The sequence below is a fragment of the Antechinus flavipes genome, chromosome 2, assembly GCF_016432865.1.
Source record: "Antechinus flavipes isolate AdamAnt ecotype Samford, QLD, Australia chromosome 2, AdamAnt_v2, whole genome shotgun sequence".
NCBI lineage: Eukaryota > Metazoa > Chordata > Mammalia > Dasyuromorphia > Dasyuridae > Antechinus > Antechinus flavipes.
In genome coordinates this window covers 217899204-217925009 of record NC_067399.1, presented here as the reverse complement: position 1 = coordinate 217925009, position 25806 = coordinate 217899204, and the positions used below count along the sequence as shown (strand labels likewise).

General features: G+C 31.6%; 1 protein-coding gene across 1 annotated transcript; it reads right to left on the bottom strand.

The window, feature by feature from the left end:
* Positions 1-19932: 19932 nt before the first annotated feature.
* Positions 19933-21813, bottom strand: LOC127552435 (olfactory receptor 2AG1-like). Its single transcript, XM_051982957.1, has one exon. The coding sequence runs from the start codon at positions 21811-21813 to the stop codon at positions 20869-20871; it is 945 nt and encodes a 314-aa protein (XP_051838917.1). The 3' UTR covers positions 19933-20868.
* Between the last annotated feature and the right edge of the window lie 3993 nt (positions 21814-25806).

Sequence of the window (25806 nt, the reverse complement as noted above, 5' to 3'; positions counted from 1 at the left end):
AAATCATCACATAATCTTGTGGTTACTGTGTATAGTATTCTTCTAGTTTCGCTCATTTCATTGAACTTCAGTTCATATTAATCTTTGCAGGGATTTCTGAAATTAGCTTGCTTATCATTTCTTATAGAATAATTATATTCCATTAAATTCATATACCATAACTTATTTAGCCATTCCCCTACTGACTGGCATCCACTCAATTTCCAATTCCTTGCCTCTACAAAAGTGCTGCTACAAACATTTTTACAAATGTGGGTTTTTTCCCCCTTTTTATGATCTCTTTATGAGACAGACCCAGTAGTGACAGTGCTGGATCAAAAGGCAAACACTGTTTTATAATGCTTTGGGTATAGTTCCAATTTCCTCTCTAGAATGGTTGGATCATTTCACAACTTTGTCAATAATATATTAGTAGTCCAGTTTCCTATATCCTTTCCAACATTTATCATTATCTTTGCCTGTCATCTTAGCCAATCTGCTGCTCATCATTTCTTATAGCACAATAGTATTCCATCAGGATCACATACCACAATTTGTTCAGCCATTCCTCAATTGATGGACATACACTCAATTTCCATTTCTTTGCCCTGGAAAAAGGGCTGCTATAGATATTTTTGTGCATATAGGTCCTATTTTTAAAAAAATCTCTTTTGGAATACAGATCTTGCAGTGCTACTGCTAAATCAAAGAGTGTGCATGTTTTTAATAGTCCTTTGGGCATAGTTCCAAACTGATCTACTGAATGTTTGAATCCATTCATAATTTCATCATCAGTGCATTAATGTTTCATTTTTTCCCAAACTCCCTCCATTTTTCATTTTTTTAGATATGCGGAAGTAACTCCAAATTTTTTTATTTGCATTTCTCCAGGCAATAGTGAATAAGAACATTTTTTCACATTATTTTAGCTAGTTTTGATTATATAATCTGAAAACTGTTCTTATCTTTTAATTATTTATCAATCTAGGAATGGATTTTATATATATATATATACACACACACAAAGAATTGTTTTATATATATATATACATATATATAACAAAGAACTGAGTTTTCATATGTATTATATAACATATAATACATATGAAAACTCAATTCTCTGTAAATATATGAAATGAGGCCTTTATCAGAGAAACTTGATAGAACAAAAGGTGAAGTAGAAATAGAAAGAAAGAATAGACTGATTGCCAACTAAAAGAGATATTCATAAGAAAACTTGTAGACACTTCCAGGAGTGGAGCCAAGATGGTGGAGAGGATACATATTTCTTTCTGATTTTCTCCTACAACACTCAGACCAATTAGCAAATCCAAAATTCTCTGAATTAGCTCTGGAGTGGCAGAATCCATGAATATTGGAAGTGCAACAAATTACCAGCAGATGATAATTTTGAAGATCACCAAAAAAGGTCTGTTTCAATTGGAAATGGGAGGGAGGCAGCCAGCACAAGCAGTTGAGCACAAAATCCAGCACAGACAGTGCAGAGTCCCAGGGTGGTGCAGAATCCCCAAGGTGGTGAAGACTCCTAGGGGTGGTGCAGATTCCGAGTGGTGGAGAATCTACAGGGAGACATCTACAGCAGTATTGGCCACTCTATCCTGGTTGCAAGCCAGTGGATCAGCAGAGAAGTTAGAAAATATTCAACACAAACACAAAAGATCAATAGTGAACTCCAAAATGCCAGAGTGTCGTAGGAACTTACCACGCCCACCCAGCACTGGGATTGAGTCAGCACTGACCCAGTGCAGCTGAGGCTTCTTATAGAGGAAGCTTGGAAAACCTCCCCTGTCCTAAAAACAGAACTTAATTTTTTTAAATGAGTAAAAAAGTAAAGAGAATTCTGATTATAGACAGCTTTTATGGTGAAAGAGAAGAATAGATTTCAAAACCTGAGGAGAATAAAAGCAGATTGTCTCCAGATGAAACCCCAAAAGATGATATAACTTGATCTCCATCACACAAGGCTCATTTAGAAGAAATTAAAAAGGATCTTAAAAGACAGGTAGGAGAAAAATTGGGAAAGGAAAGGAAAACTTTGCAAGAGGATTTGGAAAAGGCATATAACTCATTACAAGATAGATTTCAAAAAATGGAAAAAAGAAAACAACTCCCAGAAAAACAGAATTAGTGAAACAGATAAAGAAAATAACTCCTTAAAAACAGAATTTGTGAAATGAAAAAAATTTCCATAGAACAAAACAACTCATTTAAAAACTAAATTGGACAAATACAAAAAGAAGTAAAAAAGTAAATAAAGAAAATAATTTGCTAAAATTCAGAACTGAACAAATGGAAATGAATGATTCAATAAGACAACAAGAATCAGTCAAGCAAAATCAAAAAATAGAAAAAAATGTAAAATACATAATTGGGAAAACAACTAACTTAGAAAACAGATCTAGGAAAGACAATCTAAGAATTATTGGATTCCCTGAAAATCATGATGAAAAAAAAAAGCCTAGACACTATTTTTCAGGAAATCATCAATGAGAATTGTCAGGATAGAATTAGAAGGTAAAATAACCATTGAAAGAATTCACTGAACACCTCCTGAAAGAGACCCCAAAATTAAAAACCCTAAGGAATATTATGGCTAAATTTCAGAACTTATCAGACCAAGGAAAAAATATTTCAGCCAGAAAGAAACAATTCAAATACCAAGGAGCCACAAGAAGGATTACTCAGGACCTAGCAGCTTTCACCTTAAAGGATCAAAGGGCCTGTAATCTGATATTCTGAAAGGTGAAGGAATTTGAAATGCAACCAAGAATAAATTACCCTACTAAACCGAGCATTTTCTTTTTGGGAAGAAGATGGACATTCAATGAAACTGATGAATTCTTTTTATTTTTGATGAAAAGACCAGAACTAAACAAAAAAAATTGACCACCAAATACAGAACTGAAGAGAAGCATAAAAAGGTAAAAAGAAAAAAAAACTCTTGAGAACTGTATTTCTGTTATAGGTATACATAGAGAGTACACATATAATCTGATTTTACTGTTATAATATAAAAAAGAAACTAGAAGTGGGAAGGGGATTGTAATAAAAAAGGGGGAAAGTAGAGTAAAATGAGGGAAATTACATCTCAGGAAGAAGCAAAAAAGGGAAAGAAAGGAAAGAAGGGAGGGTGAAAAATATTGTGTGATTCTTACTTTCATCAGATTTGGCTCAAAGAAAGAATATTAGATATATTTGGTTTCACCAAGAAACATCTCTCATCTTATAGAAAAGTGGGAGAGGAAAGGGGAAAAAGGAAGGGGTAGGCTAAATATAAGGGAAAAGAGAAATAGTAAGAGGAAAGGTATAAGAAAGGGGGAAGGTCTCTAAAGGAGAAGACTGCTTGAGGTAAATAGTGCTCATAAGTAAAATACTTGGACGAAGGGAAAGGGGAAAAGGAAAGAAAAAAGTATAATTTGGGGTTAATAAGATGGCAGGAAATACAGAATTAGTAGTTTTAGCTGTAAATGTGAATGGGATGAATTCTTCCATAAAACATAAACAGATAGCTCACTGGATTAAAAGCCAGAATCCTACAATATGTTCTTTATAACAAACACATTTAAAGTAGAGAGATACACACAGCATAAAGGTAAAAGCCTAGAGCAGAATCTATTATGCTTCAGATGAAGTAAAAAAAAAAAAAAAAAAAAAGCAGGGGTAGCCATCTTGATCTCAGATCAAGCAAAAACAAAAATTGATCTAATTAAAAGAGATAAGAAAAGAAACGATATCTTACTAAAGGGTACCATAGATAATGACGCAATATCAATACTAAACATATATGCATGAAGTGGTGTAGCATCTAAATTCCTAAAGGAGAAATTAAGAGAGTTGCCAGAAGAAATAGAGAGCAAAACTTTAATAGTGGGAGATCTCAACCTTGCTCTCAGAACTAGATAAATCAAACTACAAAATAAGTAAGAAAGAAGTTAATGGGATAAATAGAAAACTAGAAAAGCTAGTCATGATAGATCTTTGGAGAAAAGTGAATGGAGACAGAAAGGAGTACACTTTCTTCTCGACAATTCATGGAACCTATGCAAAAGTTGACCAAATATTAGGACATAAAGACCTCAAAATCAAATGCAGAGAGGCAGAAATAGTAAATGCATTTTTTCAGATCATGATGCAATAAAAATTATATTCAATAAAAGGCCAAGGAAAAATAGACCAAAAAGAAATTGGAAACTAAATAATCTCATCCTAAAGAATGAATGGGTGAAACAGCAAATCATACACACAATCCATAATTTTATCCAAGAGAATGACAATAATGAAACAACATACCAAAATTTGTGGGATGCAGCCAAAGCAGTTATAAGGGGAAATTTTATATCTCTAGATGCTTAGTTGCATAAAATAGAGAAAGAAAAAATCAATAAATTGGTATTGCAACTAAAAAAGCTAGAAAAAAAACAAATTAAAAATCCCCAATCAAATACTAAACCTGAAATTCTAAAAACAAAAGGTGCGATCAATAAAATTGAAAGTAAAAATACTATTGAATTAATAAATAAAACTAAGAGTTGATTTTATGAAAAATACAACAAAATAGATAAACCTTTTGTTAATTTGATTAGAAAAAGGAAAGAGGAAAATCAAATTGTTAGTCTCAAAAATGAAAAGGGAGATCTTTTCACCAAAGAAGAAGAAATTAGAGTAATAATTAGAAGTTACTTTGTCCAAGTTTATGCCAATAAATTTGACAACCTAAGTGAAATTGAGAAATATCTACAAAAATATAGATTGCCTAGATTAACAAAAGAGGAAATAAATTATTTAAATAGTCCTATTTTAGAAAAAGAAATAGAACAAGTTAGTAATAAACTTCCTAAGAAAAAAATCCTCAGGACCAGTTGGATTTATGTGTGAATTCTTACAAACCATTTAAAGAACAATTAACTCCAATACTGTGTAAACTACTTGGAAAAATTAGGGAATGAAGGACTCCTACCAAATTCCTTTTATGACACAGACATGGTACTGATACCTAAACCAGGTAGGATGAAAACAGAGAAAGAAAATTATAGACCAATCTCCTAAATGAATATTGATGCAAAAATCTTAAATAAAATATTAACAAAGAGATTGCAGAAAATCATCCACAGATTTTCTGCAATCTCTTTGCTAATATTTTATTTAAGATTTTTAATCTTTAATTTAATTTAATTTAATATTTAAGATTAAGACAAGATAATACACCACAACCAAATAGGATTTATACCAGGAATGTAGGGCTGACTCAATATTAGGAAAATTTTTAGGATAATTGACTATATCAATGACCAAATTAACAAAAACCATATGATTATCTCAATAGATGCAGAAAAAGCATTTGATAAAATGCAACACCCATTCCTAATAAAAACACAACAGAGTATAAGAATAAATGGAATTTTCCTTAAAACAGTCAGTAATATCTTTTAAAAACCAGCATATGTAATGGGGATAAACTGGAACCATTGTCAATAAAATCAGGGGTGAAACAAGGTTGCCCACTATCATCACTATTCAATATTGTATTATAAATGCTAGCTTTGGCAATAAGAAAAGAAAAAGAGAGTAAAGGAATTAGAATAGGTAATGAGGAAACAAAACAATCATTCTTTGCAGATGATATGATGATATACTTAGAGAATCCTAGAGAATTAACTAAAAAATTATCAGAAGTAATCCACAAGTTTAGCAAAGTTGCAGGATACAAAGTAAATCCACATAAATCATCAACATTTTTATATATCAGTAACAAATACAAAGAGAAATTCCATTTAAAATAACTGTTGAAAGGATAAAATATTTGGGAATCTATCTGCCAAGGGAGGTTCAGGAACTATATGAGCAAAACACTTTCCACACAAATAAAATCAGATCTAAGCAACTGGAAAAATATCAAGGGCTCTTGGCTAGGTCAAATGAATGTAATAAAGATGACAATACTACCTAAACTATTCTATTTATTTAGTGCTATACCAATCAAAGTCCAAAGAAATTATTTTACTGACCTAGAAAAATTACAACAAAATTCATCTGGAAGAACAAAAAGTCAAGAATTTCAAAGGAATTAATAAAGAGAAAAGCAAATGAAGGTGGCCTAGCTGTACCGGGTCTAAAACTATATTATAAAATAGCAGTCATCAAAACCATTTGGTACTGGCTAAGAACTAGAGAAGTTGATCAGTGGAATAGATTAGGTTCATAGAAGAAAATAGTCAATGACAATAGCAATATAGTATTTGACAAATCCAAAGACCCTGCTGTTCAGTGAGGAAGAGAGTCATCTACACCAAGAAAGAGGACTATGGGAACAGAGTATGGACCCCAACATAGCATTCTCATTCTTTCTGCTGTTATTTGCTTGCATTTTGTTTTCTTTTTTCAGTTTTTCTTTTTCTTCCTTATTGATCTGATTTTTCTTGTGCAGCAAAATAACTGTATAAGTATATGTACATATATTAGATTTAACATGTATTTTAACATATTTAACATGTATTAGACTACCTGCCAACTGGGGGGAGGGATGGGGGAAGGAGAGGAAATTTTTGAACAAAAGGTTTTGCAAGGGTTATTGTTGAAAAAGTTATCCATACATATATTTTGTAAATAAAAAGTTTCAATCAAAAATAAAAAGAAAAAAGAAAACTTGCATAAATTTAAAAATTCTCAGGTTTAAGAGAAAATATTGCAAGCAATAAGATTTCTTTTTTCAGAAAACCAGTTAGGATTTCACAAGACCCAGAAACTCCTACACTAAAAACCATAACTCTTAAAACACTGTATTTCAAAGAGCAAAAGAACTGGGGTTGCATTGAGGAATAAATTCTTCAGTAAAATTGAGTATAATCCAAAATGAAAAGAAATGGATATTTGATGAATTGAGAGATTTTCAGGCATTTGTAACAAAAAGACCAATTTTCATTGGAAAATTTAATGTAAAATAATCAGCCAAAATAAATATGAGGAAATAATTAAAAACTAATTGTAAGACATTGATTAAGGTCAAAATGTTTACTTATGACATATGAGAATGCTATTAATATTATTAATTATTATTATTTGTACTATTCTTAAATACTATTCTTAAATACTGTTCTTAAACTATTATACTATTCTTAAACTATACTATTCTTAAAAATATTATTCTTAAAACTGTTAAATTATTCAGGTAGCTTGAAAGAATGGTTGGGGCTGAGTTTTATATGATGAAGCAATTTTAAATAACAAAATTGTGTAGGAAAAGAATAAAAGAAGAAATTATCTTATGAAAATAGAGCCTATAGGAAGAAATGACATAGAAGAAGTAGGTTGAAGTGGATGAATAGTAATATTGGAACCTTATTCTCATCTGGGTTGAAGAAGAAACAATATATACATCTAAAGAAGTTAAGAAGTCTCCTGAATTTCTAGAGAGAAAACTGGTAGACAAAGTAATAGACTTTCAGAAAGGTATTTAGATCAAGACTGAGAGAGTGAGGTGAATAAATAGATAAAGGAGAAACTCTTATAGGGATGGTAAAAATAAAATAAGACAGTAAGAGGTGAACATAAAGTAAAAGAGAAGCTTAGAAGAATGTATACAATGTGGCAGAAACTGTGTATAGACCAATATCTTGCACCATTTAACAAGATAAGGTCAAAATGGATAAATGGCCAAGATATAAAAGTTTTTACAAAAAAATTAGAACACAGAACATATTACCTTTCAGGCTCATGGATAGGCAGAATAATTTATGAATAAAGGAGAGAGACCAAAGTTCAGTGCAAAATGAACAATTTTAATTAATTAAAAGTGTTTTGCACAAATAAAATGGAGCAGAAGAAGAGTTAATCAGCTGTGAGACCTCCATGGCAATAACAGAAGGGAAATTGTAAGCCCCTGAACTGCAACACAACAAACAGGACCTGGCTAAATCAGTCCAGCACAGTGGGAAATCCTGCAGCACCACTAGCCTTAGTGTAGTCAGGCCCTTGTTCTTCTGCCTCATCTGTACCCTAGAGGCAAAATTCAGTTTCTAAAAGTGAGAAAAAAAGTAAAAAATAACTCTGACCATATAAAGATATGATGTAGACAAGGACGATCAGAATACAAACCCAGAAGAGATTAGCAAAGACAAAATGACTATAGGTAAAGCTTCAAAATGGAAGTATATGAACTGGGCTCAGATTCAAAAGGACTCTCTTGAAAACATTCAAACAAGACAGATAAAAGACAAATAGTGGGGGGTGGGTGGGTGGGAGCTTTACAGTAGAATTATAAAGGGTTTTTTTTGGGAAATGGCAACCATTTGGAAAAGAAAGCACAAAAATTCCTGAAGAAAAAAGCTTAAAAATTAGACAAAATGGAAAAAATATATACTAAAAAAGACCACTTCTTAAAAAATAAATCTGATGAAATAGAAAAAGAAAAAATATATACTGAAGAACACAACTTCTTAAAACATAGAATGGGCAAAATGAAGAAAAAAATCCACTTAACAAAACAATTCTCTTAAAAGTACAATTGGTCAAATGCAAAATGAGGTAAAAAAAGCTAACCGAAAAAAATCATTTAAAATTGGAATTTGACAAATAGAAGTGAATGATTCAACGAGACATCAAGAATCAGTCAGACAAAATTTAAAAATGAAAAAATAGAAGAAAATGTAAAATATCTTATTGGAAAAATTACCGACTTAAAAAATAGATCCAGGAGAGACAATCAAATAATTATTGAATAACCTGAAAGCTATAATGAAGAAAAAGAGCCTGGACAACATCGTTCAAATAATCAAGGAATACTGTCATGATAACAGAGTAAAATAGTCATTGGAAGAATTCACTATTCACCTCCTGAAAGATACCCCAAAATAAAAACTCCACGGAATATTTCCAGAATTGTAAAGGAAAAAATATTGCATGCATCAAGAAAGAAACAATTGAAACATTGAGGAATCATGATCAGTATTACTGAAAAGCTAGCAGCTTCCACATTAGAAGATCAGAGGACCTCGAATATGATATTCTGGAAGGCAAAGGAGCTTGGATGACAAATAAGAGTCAACTACATAGCAAAATTAAACATTATAATAATAAATATTAATAATGAAATAAACAATAAATATAATAAACAAAATATAAATAAATAAAAAAGCAAAATAAACATGTAAAATATGGAATAAAATAGAGGATTTTTAACTATTACTTATGAAAACACCAGAGCTTAACAGAAAATTTGATCTCCAAATACAAAACTCAAGAGAAGCATAAAAAGGTAGACAGGAAAGAAAAAAAAAACTTTTTAAAAAGTTAAAATGTTCATATCCTTACATGGAAAGATGATATTTGTAACTCTAAGAACTGTATCTTTATCAGGGCAATTAGAATGGATATTCTTAAGCAGAGCATGTAGGCATGTTAACTTTAATGTGATAATATAAGAAATAAATTAGGAATGGAAAAAGGATTGTATTGGAAAAAGAAAAAAGAGAGGTAAAATGGAGTAAATTACATCACTTGAAGAGGCACAAAAAAACCTATTGCAATAGAGGGAAAGAAGGGAAGGAGATGAACATTGTTTGAATTTAATCTCACTGGATTTGGCTCAGAAGGAATACCATACATATGTAGTTTGGCAAAGAAATTTGTTTCACCTATAGAAAACTAGAAAGGGAAAGGGAAGGGTGAAGTAGCTTCAACTAATAGAAGGGAGAGCAGAAGTAGAGGGAGAAAGGGAAAAGAAAAAGGGAAGGACTGAAAAAATGGAGACGAATGTGAGGAAAATGGTGGTCAGAAGAAAAAAATAGGATGGCAGAAAATAGAATGAGATGAATTCTCTCATAAAATGGAAGTGAATAGCAGAATGGATTGAAAACCAGAATCCAACAATATGTAGTTTATAAGAAACACATTTGAAGCAGAAAGATAAATACAAAGTAAAGATAAAAGTCTGAAATGAAATATATTATACTTCAGGTGAAGTTAAAAAAAACCAGGGGTAATGATCCTGATCACAGATAAAGAATAAGCAAAAATAGATCTAATTAAAAACTATAAAAAGGAAACCATATCTTAATAAAGGTAATAAATGAAGTAATATCAATACTAAAAATATATACACCAAGTGGAATAGCATCAATATTCACAGAAGAGAAGTTAAGTGAATTACAAGAAGAAATAGATAGTAATATACTAGTGGGGGATCTCAACTTCCCTTTATCAGAACTGGATAAATCTAATCACAAAATAAATTTAAAAAGTTAAAGAGGTGAATAGAATTTTAGAAAAGTTATGTATGATAAGTCTTTGGAGAAAATTGGAGATAGAAAGGAATATACTTTTTGTCCTCAGTGGTATGTGGCACAAAAATTAACGATGCATCAGGCATAAAACCTCACAATTCAATGCAGAAAGCCAGAAATAATAAATGTATTCTTTTCAGATATGATGCAAAAAAAAATTCATGCAATTAAGGGCCATGGAAAGATAGATTAAAAACAAATTCAAAAATTCAATGATCTAATCCTAAAAAATGGGTCAAATAACAAATCATAAAAAAAATCAACAATTTCATCCAAGAGAATGACAATAATGAGACAACATGCCAAAATGTAAGGGATGCAGCCAAATCAGTTCTTAGGGGAAATTTTATATCTTTGAATATTTACATGAATAAAATTGAAAAACAAAAGATCATGAATTTGGCATGCAACTACAAAAGCTAGAAAAGGAAAAATGAAAAATCCACAATTAAATAACAAATTAGAAAGTCTTAAAATCAAAGGAGAGATTAATATAATTGAAAGTAATAAAACTATTGAATTAATAAATAAAACTAAGTGATGGTTTTATTAAAAACAAACAAAAAAAGCAATAAATTTTGGTTTAATTTGATTAGAGAATGGAAAGAAGAAAACCAAATTCCCTGTATCAAAAATGAAAAGGGTGAACTTGACACCAGTGAAGAGGAAATGAAAACAATAATTAAGATTATTTTGCCCAATTGTCTGCCAATAAATCTGATAATCTAAATAAAATGATGAATATTTACAAATATGTAAATTGTCCAGATTACCAGATAAGGAAATAAATTACTTAAACAGCCCCCTGTTAGAAAAAGATAATGCAGATTAAAGCATATTATTCTCATTTATCTTGTATTTTTTTCTACTTTGTGGTTTTTCCATTCTGTCCTGATTCTTCTTTAACAAGACTAATAATATGAAACAAATGTTTAAAATGATTATACAGGTATAGCTTATATCTGATTACTTGCTATCTTGGGGAGAAATGAGAGAAGTGAGGGAAGTAGAAAGATTTGGAACTGACTTTATTAAAAAATTAATGTTGAAAACTAGTTTTATGTGTAATTGAGAAAATAGTATTAAGAAAAAAAAAAAGAAATACTCAAATAGGGTCCCAAAGAGGTGGATACAACTAAAATGATTCAACAAGTAGTAGAAGACCATAAGGCTTTCATATCTCCATAACTTTATCCCCTAAGCTAGATTTGCTATAGACCATGATGCCAGCAACTCTATGGGATTAATGTACATGAATTACAGGTAGAATTTTCAGGAAAAATTCTGGGAGATTGAGTCTTGGCATTGGCTCAGGTAGAATAGTTTTGTCTTGTTTTGCCTAATAGGTATTAATTTCTTCTTGAATGAACTGTATCCCATCATTTAGCCCTGGTTCAAAACAAGTGACTCACCTGTATTGAGATCAGGTTCAGACTAGAGTCATATAGTCACTCCCTATATGACTTTAGTGTGAACCTGACCTCAATGTAAGGGAACATTTTCCTCTTACATTAAAGGTATGTTCCCATTATTTTTTTGTTGATCATACTGTGGTCAGTGTCAACACAATATCAGATTTTTTATCTCAAAGGCTAATATTGGAACATATTTGAGGTACTATAATAAGATGTAAGTACTGAGCTATTTAGCCTAGAATTTCAGTTCTTTCTATATTCTGATCAAGTAAATGAATATTTTGTCTTTTCATCTATCTTTATTAGTGATTTATTCATATAGGACTTCAAATCCTTTAACATTTCACAATTATATGAGAATATTTAAGCAATGATGTAAAAATTTGTGAAACCAGGCTATAATCCTTTTATTCAGGAAGATTAATATCATAACTGTTTTCTGCTCTATGTTAATGAAAAGAAATTCAATACCATTAGTTATCTTAAAAGATGAATGAATTATGGTTTATCTTGTATTTTTTTAAAAAGAAATATTCACCTTTACTCTGGGTTATTATTTAAACATGGTTACTAATTGAAGATAATTGAAGATGTTTCATAATTAACAACTTATTTAGTACATATGCTTTAGAATGATTACTCAATGTATACATCCCATTCTAGAATCTTCTTTTGCCACAATTGAAGTTAACATGAAAATTCTTTGGAAAATTTATTCTTCTAATAGAGATAATCCTCTTATAAAAATGTTTTGTAATTAGTTCCTTAGTCAAGTCACATCTTCCTTAATGTATGAAAATGATTAGAGGAAATGACAAAATAAACTTCTAGAGTAATACTTTTGTTTATAGTACTTCTACTACTACTAGGTAATTACATATACCAAATATAAAAATTAGATTCAGAATTTTCTAATTTTTAATTATAATTTAAATGTTTACTCAACATATACATCCCATCTTAGAACCTTTTGCTACATTTGAAGTTAATATGATAATTTTTGGAAAATTTATTCTTAGTAGAGGTAACCCTCATTAAAAATGTTTTGTTATTAGTTTCTAAGCCAAATTATATCCTCCGTATGGAGGGAGGAGTATCTAAAAAAAATTAATGAAAGTAAATAACAAAATTAATAGTTAGACCAATACATTTGTTTATATTACTACTGAAAATAATTGATAATTACATATGCCAAATAAAAATAGATTCAGAATTTTCTAATTTTTCATTGTAATTTGAATATCTTAAATAACATATAATCATGACAACTTACTAACCTAAAATGTGAAATTTCCTGTTGTAAAAGGTTCCCCATTAAATACTCTTATTAGTAGAGATATTATTGAAAAATAACCCTAAATTATAATAGAATCTATTTTGTAAGAGATTTTTAACAAAAAATGGAAGTGACCTGAACTGGGGAAGTAAACTTCTAGACACCCACATATTTCATTTTGTCTACCATTATTTTAAATGAAATCTCTCTTTCTATCTATTCCAGTTTTGTCAGTAATACATAGAAATGCTGGTAATTTGTATGAGTTTATTTTATATTCTGAAACTTTGCTAAAACTGTTAATTTTTTCAAGAAGGTTTTTAGATGATTTTCTGAAAGTCTCTCAGTATATTATCACATTATCTACAAAGAGGATAGTCTCCTCATTGCCTGTTTTAATTCCTTTAATTTCTTTTTCTTTTCTTATTCTTAAAGACAATGTTTGTAATGCAATATTGAATAATAGTGGTGAAAATGGATATCCTTATTTCTCCCCTGATTTTATTAGGAATGTGTCTAGCTTCTCTCCATTGGAAACAGAGCTTGCCATTTATTTTAGATAAATGCTGCTAATTATTTTAAGGAAAACTCCCTCTATGCTCTCTAGTGGTTTTTTTTTAATAGAAATGAGTATTGTATTTTATCAAAAGGGCATCTATTGAGATTGATTTCTGTTGGTTTTGTTATTGATATAAGCAAAACTTCTAGAAACTGCTCTGAAGCTTCATACATTCCAGAAAGCCTAAGAAGAAAGATTTCTGCAGGACCAGAAAACTACATTAGGAAAGACTCTCAGAAATCAGGCAACTTTATAAAATGTTTAAGCCCAAAGATATGATTTATAATGAAATGGAAATTAAAAATAGATTGCCTTTTTCTTGTATCTACCTCTATTCTTTAAGACTTATGTACCAAAGGAGACTTCTCCCAATGACTCCTGATCATTTGGTCAACTTCTCTCCTTTTCCTCCTCACATTGTTTTCCTTCATAAGCCCTATAGTTAATTTTCTTTGATGAAGGATTTGTTATATCAGTTAGTGATTCTTTGAGGAGATTGTATCTTTCAAAAGAAACAAAGTGAGGAATGATCAAATTTATTTTGTTGTTATATTAATAAAAGCATTCACACTATTTCCTTATCGAAGGCAAAGTCACTGTTGGTCACCCAGTCTCTAAGAGGCATGACTGAGAAAGGAAATTGCTCCAAGAAAGGAAATTGTGCTTAGCTTCAGGGAACATACTCCTTGATCTTAGGCCCAACTAAGAGACCAATTAAGAGACCTTACTTCTATTTAGAATGTAAACAGAATAAAATCTAAGTGAATTCCTGCCCTCAAACAATAATCCCATTTCTTTTCATTTAGGATGACCCAGCTCATGAAGGAGAAAACCAACCAAAGTGGTCTGGATGGAGATGGATTTCTCTATCCTGATTTCTGGGGGCAACTGAATCTCATCATAACCAGATCATGTTCTCAGCAGGAGGAACTGAAGACTTTTAGCCTATCCCCTCTTTAATTGTCAAGTTATTTTATTTTTAGCTAGGAGGGATATCACATTTTTAAAGGTTTTTTTTTAAACATTCAGTATTTCTATGATTTTGTTTTTGTTTACTGAGAGAATCAATTTATTGATCAATAGCTAGCCTAATAAATACATTCATTATTAATTACCACAAAAGTTTTTTTTCAGATTTCTCATTTATCACAGTAAATAGCACTAAGTAATATTAAACAACAATGAAATAACAAAGGTAAGCTAACTATTAAAAAACCTCATCTCCAGGGACATAGTCTACAATGGATCAAAGTGACATAACAAACACTTAATATGATGACCAGAAAAAAGTTACAAAAATGATGAATTTTCAATCTCAGAAAGTTTGGTGAATGAAGAAAATATCTCCTTGATATTTAGATTGTAGTATATATTAAACATTTGCCAAGTTACAATTTCTGAGCTAAATGCTGAAAACACAAATTAAAATAAAAACGAGGTTCCTGCTCTCAAGGAGCTAACCTTCTAGTGGGGAAGATGACATGCAAACAATTATGAACAAATAAGATGCATACAGTATACATGGAAACTAATGAAAGAAGGAAATAATTGAATCTGTTACCCATAGAGAGTAAGATTTGACTGAGTCTTGAAGGAAGACATGGAAACTAGGAATTATAAGTGGAGGGAGAGAATATAGAAAATTGATTTTAATTTCCTTTTTGTTAGATTTATTTATTAAGCTAGATGTAATATTCTCTTTTGAGGTTCCTTCACTTTATAAACTTCACCAACCACCCACATCCCAAAGAAACTGACCTAAAGATCAAGTTATCATCTTGTAATTACTCTGACTTTTGTAAATGCATGCATTACCCATATTCAAGAGAAATTTGATTAATCTATAAGATCAAATCTCATCAATTTAAAGGTCACATCACCAGCACACTAATTTTATCACCTTAGAAGCTCTGTCTTATAACTATAATTTTCTCAGCTGTGTGTAAAGGAATTTCAGAAGGGGAGTACTAGATCATAAAATCTTGTGTCTGATTATGTTATCAATAGTCATTCAGAAGAAAATACAACTATGCTACTGGAGATGTTTTTAGTAGTGCTTAATTTTTCCTTAATCATATTGTTGTGCCACAATTTCCTTTTATTGTCCTGCCTCAGTTTCCCTAAATGGTCCTGCCTTAGTTTTCCTAAATTGTTCTGCCTCAGTTCCTTGAATTGTTCTACCTCAATCCCCCTTAGTTGCAACTCCCCTTTCCTTTTCATTAGGACTATGGAGATCTGGTCACTCAGACATTCCAAAAGAGTCATAAACTGTAAATGTATAATCTCAGATAAGGGAAGCTCTTCTAGTTCAGACATCCTGACTCCTAAATCCTCTTAAGTTATCAGAATTTATGGTCCTCACCCTTACCCTGTCAGAACTGGATTGATGGTCGATTTCTGGAAATTCCCATACTCACCAATGTTTGGACTTCACCCCTTGTCCTCCTCTCCTCTGATTTTGGAGCCACATATATAAAAATCATTGGAATTTCACATTTGTTGTTGAATGTTTTAAAACATCAGTCCTGGGACCAAAATGGATCCTTTGGAAGCAGAAAACCTCTTCCTCTCAAAAATCCAAATAAAATATTAAAAATTCTCTAATCTCTATTTTGCCTCTGTTTCTCTGGCATTACAATATGTAAAATAATTTAAAACATTCATTAAAAAATTTGAGTTCCAAATTCCTTTCCTATTTTACTCCTTTCCTTTCTTCCTAAGACAGCAAGAAATGCAACTAATGATATAGTCATATTTGTATAATCATATGAAAAATGTTGCCATGTTAGTCATGTTGTGAGAGAAGAAACCCAAAGTGGGGAAACATGAAAAAAGAAATATAATACACTTGAATCTACATTCATACTCCATCAGTTCTTTCCCTGGATGTGGGTAGCATTTTAAAATCAAGAGTCATTTGGAACAGTCTTGGATTATTACATTATTGAAAATAGCTGAATCATTCACAGTTGATTATTATGCAAATTTGCTGTTAATGTGTACAATGTTTTCCTAGTTCTATTTATTTCACTTTGCATTGTTTCATGTAAGTTTTTTCAAGTTTTTCTGAAATTGGCCTGCTCCTTATTTCTCATAGCACAATAATTCATTACTACCACACACCGCAACTTGTTCAATTATCCTATAGACAATAGGAATCCATTCAATTTCTAATTCTTTTCCACCAAAAAAAGTTGTTCTGGATTTCACTCTGCCACCTTTTTCATTATTACAAAAGACTCTTTTATCCCTCACTCACAGTCTTTGGTTATCCAAAAAGTCTATTGACATAATTTATTGATTACTGATAGCCTAATGAAAAAGGGATTGTACTTGGAATTTTGCACCTCACTTTATTTTAATTTCAACCATCTGAAGACAAATAACCTATGTGGAGGCACAGAATTAGGAGTTAGAATGTCATATATTCAAAACAGCAAATAGGCCGGTGTATGTGAATCATCTACTTGAAAGGTAAATAGGGGGTTAGATAATGAAGAAAAATACCAAACACATATCATATTTTATCATGCAGGTAATAAGAATTGAAAATTAAGAGTCATTTTAGCTGGTAAGTAGTGGATGATTTGGAATGGAAAGATAAATGAGGCAAGGAAAATAATTAGAAGTCCAGGTGAAAAGTAAGGTGTAATGGGCTGAAACTTAGTTGCTGCACTGAAATCTGAGCACTTAAGGCTAATTACCAATTGACAATACTTTATTAGTATATGCTTGGAGAAAGAATGGCTCTGCCCACTACTCTGTGCAAGCTTTATCTGTTGTATAGGAGATTGGGTGGAGTAAGATGAGTGAAGGGGTGGAGTGAGAAAGCCAGAGTCACTGTTGGCCAGATTTGTATCGCAATTGCTGGCATTTCGTAGCGCCATTCCATCCACATCCACAAAGAATAAAGATCAAAGAATTTTGCTAATCCTGACTCCAGCTGATTCTAAAGTATCCAGGGTGCTAACGTGGTCATCACAGTAAGGGAGGACTGAACAAGCATAGATATTTTTTAGAGTGTTTTGTCTTATTGTGGATCATAGATATTGTATTTTCTAGAAATTGAAGTTTGGTGTCAATTCTATGTTGGGTAAGTCTGTGGGCACCATTTTCCAACAAGATATACTTAAAACATGTTTCTGTATAAAATTTTGTCAATTCTCATAATATTTCAAATTTTCTCATTATTATTACTAATATCTGTTTTGAAGATCTGTAATCAGTAATATTTGATGTTACTATTGCAATTGCTCCTGGGTACCAAGAACCACACATAATAGACATTAATGCACGATTGGTGGAGTTGTGAACTGATCCAACTCTTCTGTAGACCAATTGGAAACTGTGCTCAAAGGACTATCAAAAGGTGCATAGTCTTTGATCCAGCAATACCATTACTGGATCTGTACTTTGATGAGATCATAAAAAAGGGGAAAGGATCTACATGTACAAAAAATAGTGGCAATACACTTAAGTGATAAATGCTGTGTGTATTCTGATTACTCCATTGACTTGGCACCTGTGCCATCACCCCCTTCTCCAGTCTCCCTCTGGCCTGAGATACAGTAATACCAAAATTAGGTATTTTAAAAATGAAACACTACTAAAAAAGAAAAAAAAATTGAAATTAGGCCAACTAATAACCCTACAATGTCCTGTAAGTATTCAAGTGAAAGAAAAAAATTAAATCAATGCAGCAAAATTCATTGTTGTCTCATTTTATGAAATTGCCAGAGCCTACCCCAACTTTTGGCAACCACCACCCTGATCAGCCAGCAGCCATCAAATTCAAGGCAGGACCATCCACCAACAAAATATTTTGACTTGTTAAAATGATTAGCATTTTTTAAACAATAGTTTTTTTTAATGTGTACTTAATTTTAGACACAATTTTAGAGACATTTTAGACATAATAATATTGAACATTTGGTAGACTACACTGTAGTGTAAACATAACTTTAATATGCATTGTGAAACCAAAAAATCATATGAGTCTCTTTATTGTGACATTTTGTTTTATTGTGATGGTCTCTCAGTTATATTGGTATAAAGTTGTTTGGGTATTAATAAGAGATCATATATAGAAGATGTTAAAGTAAAAAACACAAGCTTAGGTAAAAATTTAAATATATACATGTTTATATATATATATTTATCTATCTATAAACATATTGGATTTATATATATATATATATATACACATATAATACACACATGCACACACACATGCACACACACAGACACAAACACAGATATGTACTAAGATTTAGAAATTGGGTGGCATGGAGAATAATGGCTTCTTAAGCATTTAAAAGAAAGAAAGGCTTTGGGGAAAAACTAATGAGTTCTTTTTTTTAGACACGTTGGTTTTAAGAAGACTATGGGACATCTGATTTGAGCTGTTCAAAAAGCAGCTAGTAAAAGGAGATAAGAATTTAGGAGAGAGATTGGAATTGCATATATTGATCTGGGAATCATCTGTCCACAGATGATATTTTGAACCTATGTGACCAGATGAGACCTGAAATTAAGAGGAGATAGAGAAAAGAAAAGCATGCTATTCAGGAGAGAGCATTGGGGGAATTCCTATCACAATGATTTATATTTCTTCCAAAGTTGAGAAAAAACTACATGTGTAAAAAACCCAGGGTATTTCCTTGGAACCCCCAAGGTGAAAGGGTTGAAGGACTGCCTCTCTCTTCTTCAGCTTATTATGGAAAATGGAAAACTTTGAAGGAATGAATGAAGGAAATATTTTAAAAGAAAACCAAGGAGGAAAAGAAGACTGAAAAATTCTTGAGTGAAAGCTAGTGATAGAGGTTTGTTATTTTAAGGAGATTTTCTCAATCCTTTCCCCCTCTTATCCAACTGCTTTGAGATAATTTAATCAATTCAATAGCAGGTAATTTGTTTATGCTAGGTGGATGAAGTTTGTGCCTTTGAAGAAAATAATAATAAGGAAACAGTTAAGTGACTTTCCCAACATCAAACAACTAGAGTGTAGATACACTATCTGTATTTTATGGCTGTATGTTAAATCAGGTCTGCTTGGCTCTAGATCTGGTGGTTCTTCCACAGTCCTTGAAGGACATTCTATTGATCCTGGAAGGAGAGAGAAAATGCAAGAGCTTTGACCAAGGAGGGAAATTTGCTGCAGATTTCTCATTATAGTGGTAGTTTAGAGTCAGGAATAACCAAAAGAGATTTGGATTTTTTTATGGACTCATATAACTCCAATTAGCAAATATGAAAAGTACTTTTACAATGTATAGCATGATTAAATGCCAAGTTTTTCTTTTTAAATACAGAACTTTATATTACAAAATATGAAGAGTATCTAATCCCCATAATGATCCCAGGAATCTAACTCCTTTTTAATCCCAAAATCCAAATGAGACTCAATTATCCAGATCAAGCATTATTTTTATATTTTAACAGCATTGTATTCTCATTCATGTGAAAGAGTACCACATCCATTCCTATCCATCTTGTACAAATTATTAGAAAGAAAAAAAAATTTTCTTGACATTACATAGACATCAATGGAATAATGTCTAAAGATTATTTCTTGCTGTCACTATGTAACTTGCCCATATTTTTCTAGTGATGCATGTATCCTTATAGCACCTTTTCCACTGTATCTTCAAAATAACTCTCCATTTGTAGTATGGAGAAATTATTTCTAGCATGTATTTTCTATTTCTAGTATGTATCTTTGTGTTTATATACAAACATTGTTCTCTATTGCTCAGTGGGTGACTCTCAACTTTATTTGATGAAAGAAAAAAATAATTAACATAGAATTTCCCCTGGAAATAGTAAATTTATCCTTCTGTGATACTTTCAAGTAGAGATTGAATGAACTTTTGGGAGAAATTACTATATAAGCAATGCTATTCACATAGGTCATTGCTGAGCTATATTTGTGATCTTTGAAAAATCATGAAGATTGAGAGAATCACAATATTGAAGAGGGACAAATTTTATGTTTTTTTTCAAAATTGAAAAAGTATATTCTTCAACAAATAGGCTGTTACTTTTGATTACAAATCCTTAAATAGAATTCCAGAATGAATTATGAAGTGTGAGTTATGTTACCTGGGCACAATTATTGCCAGGAATTAAAGGAATAAAATATTTTGTATCTCTTACTCAAATTTCCATTTATTCTCCCTTCTCTCTTGTGGATAGGATGCAATAGTATCGAATTAAGAATAAAAGAGAAATTTTTATTATTGTGCCCCATGAGATGATCCAGACAAGTGGAAACAAGCCTTCAGAGAATTTACTAGCTACTGGCTATCACCTGAGAGATAAAGTAGAGACATGTATAGTCTCCTATAATTTTGGTTTTTGTATGCCTTTTCCTAGCACCTTCTTCAGGGCTTCTAGTACATCCTTGTTCCTCAGGCTGTAGATCAGGGGATTTAGGGTTGGAGTAATAACACTATAGAACACAGAGAGAATATTATCTTGCTGAGGATTATGGTAAGAACTGGGCAAAATATACATGAATACAGCAGCTCCATAGTAGAGCCCAACCACTGTCAGATGGGATGAGCAGGTAAGGAGAGCTTTCTGTCTCCCTTGTGTTGATGGCATGTGGAACACAGTAGTCAAGACTAGTGTATAAGAGGCAAAAATAGCAGAGAGGGGAATGAAGAGGAATGTCACTCCCATTGTGTATATTATGAACTGATACTTTGTGGTGTCAGCACATGCGAGCTTCAGCAGTGGAGGGATCTCACAGAGCAGGTGGTGTATCTCTCGGGCTCTACAGAAAGGGAAGTGCATAATGTATATGACATTCACAAGGGCATTTAAGGATGATGAGAACCAGGATGTGGCCACCATGGACCAGCAAATTTTGGGTCTCATGAAAACCATATAGTTCAGGGGATGTTGAATGGCCACATAGCGGTCATATGCCATGAAAGCCAACAGAATGTCTTCAGCACCTCCAAGTGTCATTATCACAAACATCTGCAATCCACAGCCTGAAAAAGAGATGGTGCTCTGTCCACGCAAGTAATCCACTAGTGTTTTGGGGGAAATGACAGTTGTAAAGAGCAAATCCATAAGTGAGAGCTGGCTGAGTAAGAAATACATAGGCACATGGAGTCTCTTGTCCTTAGCAATCAATAATAGCAGGAGGCCATTGCTGATCATGGCCACGAGGTAGAGGAATGTGATTGTGGCACAAACCAGACCAGGGTACTTACTGTCCTGGAGAATTCCAATGAGGAAGAAAATGTTCTCCAAGGTGGTGTTCCAGAATTCCATTGCATAGATTAGTTTTTTCTCGGTCAAAACCTAGAGATAAGTGCATAGGAATGACAAATTCAGGAAAACTGTAAATATATAATGTTACAGGCTACTAAAAGTCTTGAAGTGTTAAGCTAATATTGTGAGAGTCTTCCCATTGGACAACTGGACTCATGCCAACAATTATTGTTTTTACTTTGTGATAAAACTATTTCCCTTCTTAGAATTGACAGATGACCATCAAATTGAGCCAAGTAAATGGTCATGAAATACTTTAAAATATATGCATAAGTATAAACCTCTAAACAATATCATTTTGCTGTATAAACCATATAAAAACATTCAAACTATCTAGAGTGATATGATGGATTATTCCTTTAGATTTTCTTAATAATTTTGTTATTTCTTGGATTTTTAAAATTCTTGTTTGGGTTTGTGATGTTTATTGTTTTTTATCCCCAAATAATTTATTTATGTATTGTGTTTTAATTTGAGAAGTTCAAGTGGGCAGAGAAGTTAGAATGAATTTTGGAGAGGACTAGTAAGAAGAAGAATAGATATAATTAAGATTCTATTTGTTTCAGTCCTATGATATTATGAGTTTATGTTTTTGTTTTACCTTCCTTTTATTTTGTTTTTCTTTTCCCCTAAAACTCAAATAATTTTTCTGAGGATGAAACAGGAAGAATAAGAGTTGTGAGAAAAAGAGAAACTGAAGTTCTAGGTCAGAGATAAATGGCTTCCAGAACTCTGATGGCAACATCCTTTTTGCATGTCCTTTCTGACAAATTTACTCATCCTATTTCATGATGGCCTCCCTGTAGTTAATGACAATGACAAAACAGGTAGCATTGACTTCCGTGTTCAGTGTATGAAAAGGAACTCTGTGTTCACCTATCATTTAAAACTGTAATTTTCATATTTCTGCTTTTTTCAGAGCAATTGTTTTCATTTAATGGTTTGCTAACATTCTGTGTATTTGTGACAATGTTTCAAGGAGATCACACTAAAAATTCTCTAAAAGTTCTTTAAGCAGATAGAATAAGTTATTTTTTGTCACAAATATATTGTTCTTCTGTGGCAACAGGTATCTGTATATTTGAAGTTGTGTAGATTTGTTTCTGGAGTGATTCATCATGATTATGTTCACAATAATTCTTGTTTTTGTGCATTAATTGCCTCAAATCTTATCTCTTCTGACTAAATGCAGTATGTTCTTCCCATTTCACAACCTGCCATCAAATTGTTTCCAAACCACAACTATAAACATTTTTAAGTCATTATTTAACTAAAGGTATTGAATAAAATTTATAAAATAAATTTAATATGAAGTTTTTCAGATAGTAGTATGAATGTGAAGTTTTGCTAGATTGCTTTAAATTTTTACAAAATGACTATATAAAATATTTGTAATTTTATAAATACAATTTTTAAATTTTATAAAGTTTTAACATTATAGGAAGAATAAATGGCTTTAATATATGAATATAATCATATAGTATAAATTTTAATCTGATTTTTTTGGGTAAAACTATTATAATTAGTGTAAGCACTTAATATAGTTACTAAATTACTCCAGTGATGCACAGCATATTTTGTTATTGCTGCTGTTGGTCTTGAAAGAGTTTGCAGAATAATAAAATACTTTGGAATCTACTGTTCAAAAGTTCAATATTGAGTGGGCATTATTTTCCATAAAAGAGAAGTTAAACAAATTCAAACTACACATGTTCTAGAACCCCTTTATCTAGATTGATCCTATGTCTGAGGTTCATGGGAAAACTTCTTAGGAATTTGGTGAGAGAGAAGCAGTCTACAGTTGCTTCATAAATTAAAACCTTTGTTTAATTTTGCATTGCAATATTACTAAATACTGTTTATTTGATTATTTATATTACATATATCTGTTTCTATGGATAGCCAATTTCATTATGCAAAGTTCCCTTGACTAATGTTCAAGAAAATATAGCTAGATCAATCGAAGAAGGCAGGACTCCAGGGGAGAGACAGAAAAGTCCATTAATCTTTACTGAATAGAACCATAGATTCAAACACTTCTTGACAATTAGTTGATCAGCCACCTTATGAAGTAAAGCTGTGTTGACAGGGAAAAATGTTTCTGAATTTCTGGGAAACAAAGAAACCATTGAACTTAATTAAATCTTCTTCATATACAAACTTCAAGGTGGAGTGTCCATCAATGATACCTGTGCCTAAGCAGGTATCCTTCTGTGTATAGATTTATGGTATAGAGCCATTATAATAGAAAAGCAAAGATATACCTGTATCTAATATAAACAACTTGCTTTTGGAATGTATATTTGATTCTGTTTGTATAAACTGCAGGAAGGAATTATATTAATTAATCATCAAAAGTATCATTCTATTGAAAGGAAAATTATAAGGCTTACCTTGATAAATTAAATATTATTCAAGAGCCAATCCTCCCCCAATAATCCCACAGGTCAATGTATATGTAGGGCAAGCAGATAATTTTTCACAATATTTTGTCACAACCTTTCCCCAAGAAATTTAACCCTCCAATTTTAAAGAACTGTGATAGCATAATTTGCAGTTACTTTCTGGGATTATGGTATTTTTGCTTTACTAAATAGGACTCCATTCTGAAAGAGAAGGTGAAAGTGCTAGTGGAATGTTTCTCTATTTTCAATTCTTAGTTATGACAAAGTATTCTTTGAAAGAATAGCAGTAAATTTGGAATTCAGAAGATTATGAACCATATCTTATGTTTTTCAGCATAGAGGGGGTTTGAACTATCAGTACATAATGAATATATATTTAGTGATAAAGACAATGTTGTTATTTCTTTTGTGTGTGTGTGTGTGTGTGTGTGTGCGTGTGCGTGTGCGTGTGTGTGTGTGTGTGTGTGTGTGTGTAACCAGTTACTAAGGAAATTCTACATTGGGAAGTGATAGTAGGAAAGAAAAGAAAAGACTATTACTTTAAGGAGAGTAAGAAAACATCTGAGAAAGGAAAGCTAGCTTCTAATATGTACTAGGAAGTTTGAGAATAGACCATTTCATAAAGAAGAATCACTTAGTTGGAACTAATAGGCTTTAAACTGAAAAGGACAGGTACAAAAGGAAAATGTATGCATGAAATTACTAATCTAGTTGACATAAAAAGCTTTTAAGTCCAATTTATTAATAAGTGTATTTCTCAGGAGAAATCAAATAAGTAATCCAACAATAAGATAAAGAGCCTATAAAATGTGTATATATACTAAGCCCAAAGAAGAATGAGAGGGTCAGATGTTACTAACTCATAAAGAAAATTTGACCATGTAGATTGAAATTAAATTGAGATTAAATGAATTAAATATTTATGATGAGTAGCTTCATAAATTCATATTCATAAAAGTTAAATGAGGCAGGGAATTAGCATTGCATATTAAAAAGTTATGTACACATGAACTTATGTAATATCCTGGAAGCTGCAAGGGGGGAATATAGTCTAGAACATTTAGGTAATAGTGATAGAGAATCAGAGCTGATATGATTGTGGGAATATAATTCAAATAAGCTAGACAGAAGGAATAATTTACACAAAAAGTTTGAGAATCAGTTCACAAACATGAGATAGCAGTATGGTGGTAGAGTGATAGGGAACTCATATAACCTGGACATTGCATTGGTGTTTGAGCAGTTGAAAATTTTATGCTTTGATTAAATGAAACTTTTTATTCTTTAAATTACAGATGAATCAACAAGGAAATAACAATTAATGGACTTTGCTGGCCCTGATTTTCAGTAATGATGAGGAAGTGATTGCTCGAGTAAAAATGATAGGAATTTGAGGGATGAGTGACTACTTTATTATAAAATTTGTGCTAGAGAAGAAAAGAAATTTCACATGTAATTCAAAAGCCATTAAAGACTTTTGTATTTACCCTCTACCCAAGATAGCAAACAACTAATATCAATAGTGGGCCAATTGTGACCTCTACATATAATCAGGAAAAACAAATTCAGTCTTAAAGCCTTAAACCCA